At 41.4% G+C, this 6977-nt stretch overlaps 1 protein-coding gene across 1 annotated transcript; it reads right to left on the bottom strand.

Moving 5' to 3' along the window:
* Positions 1-5081: 5081 nt before the first annotated feature.
* On the bottom strand, positions 5082-5916 carry LOC112486508 (myeloperoxidase-like; the record flags this gene model as incomplete). Its single annotated transcript, XM_025053447.1, is given in 4 exon segments — positions 5082-5315; positions 5317-5376; positions 5420-5571; positions 5604-5916. Coding segments are annotated over 4 exon segments (759 nt in total), but the record flags the coding sequence as incomplete, so codon positions are not given.
* Positions 5917-6977: the final 1061 nt, after the last annotated feature.

Genomic DNA, 6977 nt, shown 5'->3' with positions numbered 1-6977 from the left:
TTGGAAAGGAGCAGACCTAATTCCCATTAATCCCACACTTATATCAGATGGAGGAAGACTCCATCCTGTTGTTTTAATTTTCTTTCATTTTTCAAATTATGGTCATGCTTGTGTGTGTGTGTATTTGTTTGTGAGTATAACTTCAAATTATTTCTATGAAAAGTATATATTCTTGGGTGAGTATTTTTGTGAAGATCTTTTGAGAGTGAAAGAGTATTTTATGGATTTATTAATCTGGTGTTGGGGTCATATTAAAGTTAGGATTGAGATTAGGCATATATTTGGTTTAAGTCAAAGTCAACTTTATTGTCAAATATGCCATATACAGGGCATATGACACAATGAAAATGCAGCCCTCTCGGACCCACGGTGCAAAATGACAAGAATATACTGTATTTTTTGGACCATAAGGCGCACCGCATTATAAGGCGCAATATCAATGAACAGGTATAATTTCATACATATGGCTCACCGGGTTACAAGGCGAAACAATCAAGCACGTATGGATCCCTCTCGTCATTATCTGAGTCAGACTCGGTGCTGTTAATTAGTTGTTAAGTGATGATGATGATTCTGGCCTTCGTGAAACATTTGAGACTGATATCTTAGCCCAGGCATCTACGATCCAATGGCAGATAGTGGCATAACTCACCCAGCATTGCCTCTCTTAGTGAATGTGTATTCATCCAACGGTCCCTTGCAGCTCGCAATTTAACTTTGAATGATGGCAAGCCCCGAATTAATTTGCTTCACTTGGGTTTTGACAATATCGGTGAGATGTACGCGCATGGAGTCGCAGATCAATAGGGATGGAGATTTGTGGAAAAGGTAGTGAACTAAGTTGGACACTGGAGGATGCTGTTGTTGTTCGGCCCTCCAGAGTCAGGCAGTTGTCACTATTTTTGTTCTGGATGGTCACCATATTGTTGTTTTGATGCTGTTCCGTGCGGAAGTGCAGATGTTGTTTTGCAGAGAGAGTTTGTGTTTTGCCTGTATCGATTAAAAAAGGAGAAATAAAAAGGGTTGTTGAACACGAAAAAATTGAGAGCCATGCGTTTGAGTCATCCTGCATTGCACCATACATCGACAATACAAAAACACAACTGAGAGTCTCTGGGTGTTCAGAGGCACGACATGGCGTTGCACGGATTTGGGTTTCAAAACCATAGTTTAATAATTGTTGTTCAGCATCTTCGTATTGTGATAACAGAGTTAAACGTCATTGTTGGCTCCCAGTGTGCTTTAGTTGTGTGCCATCATGTGTGATGCGCTGTGTGGTTTGGAAAATACGATAATGTCTCTTGGCCTCTCTGATGCCTTGTGACAGGTTGGCCCTGGCTGTTCTCAGGCTCACCACATCCCCGCTCGAAAGGCAGAATTCCTAGGCTTCAGGAGCCTGTGGACCTTCCCTGTCAGCCATGGCTTCTGATTGGCCCGAATGGAGATGGATCTGGTCACTGTAATGTTGTCGATTCACTTGTGTATGTAGGTGGTTACAGTCTCTGTATACTCCTGGAGGTCAGTGATGTTATTGTATGTGGCTGCCTGTCTGAACATACTCCAGTCTGTGGTGGAGAAACAGTCCTAGAGTGCCTCTGATGACCCCTCAGGCCACACCCGTACCTGTCGCTTTACTCGTGTGGTTTTGACCAGTGGTCTGTATGCCAGTATTAGCATGACAGTGGTGTGGTCTGAAGCACCTAGGTGCTGCAGAGATAAAGCTTTGTAAGCACCTTTCTGTGGAGTGTATACATTGTCAAGAATATTGTTACCTCGTGTACGAAAGTTGATATGTCCGTTGAGTTTTGGATGGTTGGATGGTTGAAGTCACCAGCCAGGATGAAGAAGGCATTTGGATGGGCTGTCTGCTGTTCACTGATGTGGTGGTAGAGTCCATTCAGTGCCTCACTCCTGTTGTTGTTGGAGCCAGGGGGAATGTATATGGCTACAAGCAGTATAGCACTAAATTGACCAGGCAGGTAGAAGAATCTTAAGAATCATGAACTCCACAAATGGAGAGCAGTATTTGCGGACCACAACGGCATCACAACACCAGTTATTGCTGATGTAAACACAGAGACCCCGCTGCAAGCCTTAACTCCCTAGTCTAGCACCCTGTCCGCACAGTAACACGTTAGCTGATCGAGATGAATGGCACAGTCCGGGACATTGTTGTTGAGCAATGTTTCCACAAAAACAAGGACACAGCAGTCACCCACAGTTCTCGTCGTTGAGCGGAGTGAACGGATATAATCCATCTTGTTGTCAAGGGAGCGTACGTTCACCAGCGTAATCCACTGCAGGTGGGATACGAGAGTGGGGGTTGGTGGTCGTGAAGGTCTCCAGGTCAAACCGTACTCTTGTATAACTTTGACGTCCACTGGATTTATATCTATTAATATATTCTCGCCGATGTCAATCAGGAACTCTAGGGAGTATATCTGGCTTTGTATAGACAGACAAAACAAAGACGAACAAGTATACGCCGACAGACAACATAAATCACAAAAAAGCACTGTTTTGTCGTAACAGAGAGGAGCCGCTGAGTGTGCACTACCCGCCATCTTTGTGTAATTCCAGAGTCACATAGTAAGGGACAGAACAATGAATATCTATTTGATGTACACAACAACTAAACATGTATGTGTATATGAAAAATTTACCTTGCATATATTTTCTACATTTTGCTTATGTTTTTGGTTTCCCTTTTCTTCCACAGTACCCATTATAGCAAAACTGTACTAATTCCTTACTTTGATTAAACACACACACACAAAGGGTACTGTGACTGATTATTTTGGACAAAATGGTTATGGTTGAGTAGCTAAGAGACAACATCAGAAGAATCAGCAGCCTAAGATGGGTGTTTATGATGTGTGTGGTCGTGAATAAACCCCTCTTGCCCCACATCTCTCACTTTCTGTGCTGTTCATTGTCAAGTTCATTCAGACTTTTGCTGCTTTTATAACTTCGGTCATCCTGATAGAAAAAAAGGCTTTTGAAAGACACTTACAAAAGACACTTACAAAACACCACAAGCAGCTCGTCAAGTTCCATAGCTTGATAGCTACTGACACTGTTTATACCCCAGGCCAGCTACTTTATCAACATCAGCAGTTCAGTGCTGGAGCGTGTGTAGATGGACACCTACAAGCATTCTAGGGTCAGAGTCTGTGGAAAAGAGATAAAAAAAGAAGACAAAGGGCATGTTTGCAGATAGAGAAGTGTTGAGGGAAAATGATTTAAACTGAACACCATTTTTAATGAATAGGTCAAGGGTTATGGATCCAGTTTAAATTAAGATTAATTAATGTACCGTATTTTCTGGACTATAAGTCACACTGGCTGGGTTTGCGACTTAGGTACGCCTTATATAATAAAATATATAATTTCACGTCTGTTATTCTCACACTGACAGCTGCTAGTGGGCACGCTAGCCTTGTGTAGCAGTATTTTCTACACCTTTTTCTACATTTTACAACGTGTAGACATTTGCGAATCCCTTCAATAATATATTATTTGATAATGCCATGACATAGTGAAACATGGGTTGTGATGTTACCACTGTGCTAGCATAGATGAGTGAAATAGGCACTTATGTACAGTTTAAGAGCTTCGTCTTACAATGAAAAGTGAGTTACATCACATGTAAAAAAAGACACACAAATGCCTATCTTGTTGAAATTCCTTAAAAAGTGCTTGAATTTTATGATGAAAAAATGTAAGAACCTTGAAAATCAGTTCCTGTTCTTGGTTAATCTGGGATCTGTCTCAGGAATCTGAGGATGAAAAGAAGTAGCTTGGTAATGCCTTACAGGTCATTTTGAATTCTTGAGGAACATTTTGAGCTAGCAATTTTTAAGGAATGGTATGAAGTTGATGAGAGGTGGGGGTTGTGACAGGTCTCCAGAGTGAAAAAAAAACTGATAAAAGAGAAAGTAAAGTTGATGGAAAGTATATTTAGTTAACGAGGCTTCTTCAGTTCTAACTGGTGGTGGGGAGTACAGCAAATATATATTCTGGGTGTGAAAGAATAAAGCTACTTCAGCCTGTTGGGTGGGGCATTAAGAGGCTTATGGGTCGTTGGGGTCCTCATCAAAAAGGTTTCGGTCACCTGCTTCTTTGTTATGTGAAACTGAGGTGAATCTTTTGGGTATTGTTCCTAAAAGTGCTTTGTATGTGGGTGATAGGTTGTGTCTGAGTCCACCTGCTCTGTTGAGTGATGTTTTTTCCAGGTTGACAAAAATGGCTTATTTTACCCCTCTCTCAAACCATCTGTCTTCCCTGGCCAAAATGTGCACATTGTTGTCCTCAAAGGAGTGTGTTATGAACAACTGAGTCCTGTCCCGAGGAGTTGGCTCTCCTGTGTTGGGCCATGCACAGGTCCGTACAGGTCCGTACACTCCTCACTGCACTGAACGGTATAAAACACACCATCCAGCTGGTTTCTTGGAGTATTGTCTTTGGGATGAACCAGTTTTTGTCTTAGGATATTGCTGGGTTTAACGTGTACAGGGATCTGGTGTTGGTTTAAGATCTTTCCATTTTTTCCGAAACTCCTGAAATGTATGGAATGACAACATTCCCACTCTTGGTGTCCTCCCTCTTTGTGGGTCTCTTTTTGTTACTAACAAAAAGAGGCCGTGACATTGCATGGCAGTCGGAAACAGTGCTCTGGACTGGCAGACTGGGGTGGTGGTCTGTCTTTTTAAAAAGGGCCAACTACCGGGGAATAACCCTCCTCAGCCTGCCGGGGAAAGTCTATTCCAGGGTACTGGAGAGGAGAATTTGGCCAATAACTCGGATCCAAGAGGAACAATGCGGTTTTTGTGGTACACTGGACCAGCTCTATACCCTCCACAGGGTGCTCGAAGGTTCATGTGAGTTTGCCCAACTAGTCCACATGTTTTTTTGTGGACTTGGAGAAGGCTCCAAGTCCGGATCCATAACTTTATCATGCGATGCTAAATGTGCCTACCTCGGAGGACAGAGCTGTTGCTGTCCAAACTTCCACATCAAACCCGTGAAAGCATGTGCTGGTAAGTATCTCTGCTATTGACTGTGTGTCTCAAACGTTATGTTTATTCCTTGGTTAAAACCTTCCTCTGTTCAGCAAAATGTGCCTTTTTATGCAGATCTGGGCTGGGGTAATCAGTGTGCTCCTCTGAGCTTTCATCAAGATGATATATAAAAGGTTGAATGGCCAGGTGAGCAAATCGGTATGCAGCTGTAGCAAACACGTTGGAGATGTTGGGGTTGACGTTTTTTATCATAGCCAGGATAAGTGGACAGGTGTCTTTAACACCGTTGTCTTGGACCAACAATTTGTGGCAAATAGTCTCTAAAGATGATGACCTCAAGAAAGCAGAAGATAATGTGTTAAGGGCAGAATAAAGTGCAAACTAGTCACTAGTCACATCTTTTCTTACCTGAAAGTATCCTCCCAGTTCCAGTGAGGGTTCAGTGTAGACAGGCCTCGACGGTTGTATTCGTGCATCATCACTATGTGTAGAACTGACAGGGCAATATTTTCATTGGAGTGCGACTCACCTGCGGAGAAACAGAATGCAGCTGTTATTTAAACCTATTTTACATTGAACAACAGAGCACCTCCTCAGCACTGGTGTCCCCGGTGAAACGTCTCTGTGTGGCACATACGTTGCTAGCCATCTTACTAAAAGGGAGCAGCTCATGGCCATTGTCAGTGAAATCCATGTTAACCCTTAAAAGGCCTTAATCTGTGTTGAGGTCATGAAGGGAGCGTGTTGTGTTATCATTTGAGCCATTAACTTGCTTGGCATCGATGAAAGCTGTGATGGAGTTCATCTGCTGACGGACAGTGCGGGGACCAAAAGCCTGTGTTGCCAGAACCACAGGAGGGCTGCACACACAGTAGTGCTTGAATGAATAATCTGAATTTTATATTTGCACTGAGGAAACGGCAGTACATCAATGTCTCACATCACAGATGTACAGTACCATACTTAAAGCTACACTGAGCTAGTGGTTGGCACGATAGTCAGGAGAAACCACATTAGTCAGCAGCCACAACACAGCTGGGAGGTGCGGTGCCTCCAGCTCATTACACTGTGCTCTCCTGTATACCATTAGTGGTCGCATTTTGGTCATGATTACCGTGTATAAAGAGTTGCAGGTATCTGTGTACAACATCACTGTAACTCATTCATTCATTATCCTGTGAGCAGTCAAACAGATGCCGCTTAGCCTTTACTCTTAAACAAAGGCCACTTTCATTTTAACCCAAAACACAATTAAACACCAGCTACACAACCTTCACTAACCCCTTGTGCTAAAACACTGCTTGTTAAAGGGTTAAAAAATGTTGTTACATAAGTTACAATTTGATAATTCAGTGGTTTGAGAGAAAAAAAAATCAGTTTTTATATTATAATATTACTTTAAACCTTCAGTTACAAGGAAGTGATTAGAATCCATATTTAAAGATGGATATTTTGACATGAAATCAATTAGACACTAGGTCTGAATCTTTTCTTTAATAACCACTAATATTCTTGTTTTAACAATATACCATTGTATATATATATATATATATATATACTGTATATAATAGTTAGCTCTAAACCTGAATCTCTAATGTTTTAATACATTCTGCTCTACTTGGTCTTATGTGCAAATTGGTGTCCAAATTTAAATATTATATTGAGTATACCAACACATTCCATTTTTTTATGATATTTTATTTAAACAATTTAAACAAATGAAAAAATCTGTATTTGCTTTTTTAGGCAAAGTACCAACTCAGTTAAGTACCTAGTGTTTGAATCTCTCTAATGTTATAGACATTTTATTTCCTATTATTCATTTTGTTGGACACACGACTTTACTGTCCTGTCTTCTTTTTCTTTTGGCTTTGTTTTTCAGGGGTTGCCACAACAAATCATTGATTTCCATCTCTCCCTATTCTCTGTATCTTCTACTCTGACTCCAACTATCTG

This window comes from Cynoglossus semilaevis, chromosome Z (assembly GCF_000523025.1).
Source record: "Cynoglossus semilaevis isolate Cse_v1.0 chromosome Z, Cse_v1.0, whole genome shotgun sequence".
Lineage (NCBI taxonomy): Eukaryota > Metazoa > Chordata > Actinopteri > Pleuronectiformes > Cynoglossidae > Cynoglossus > Cynoglossus semilaevis.
This window is presented reverse-complemented; position numbering and strand designations above follow the sequence as displayed.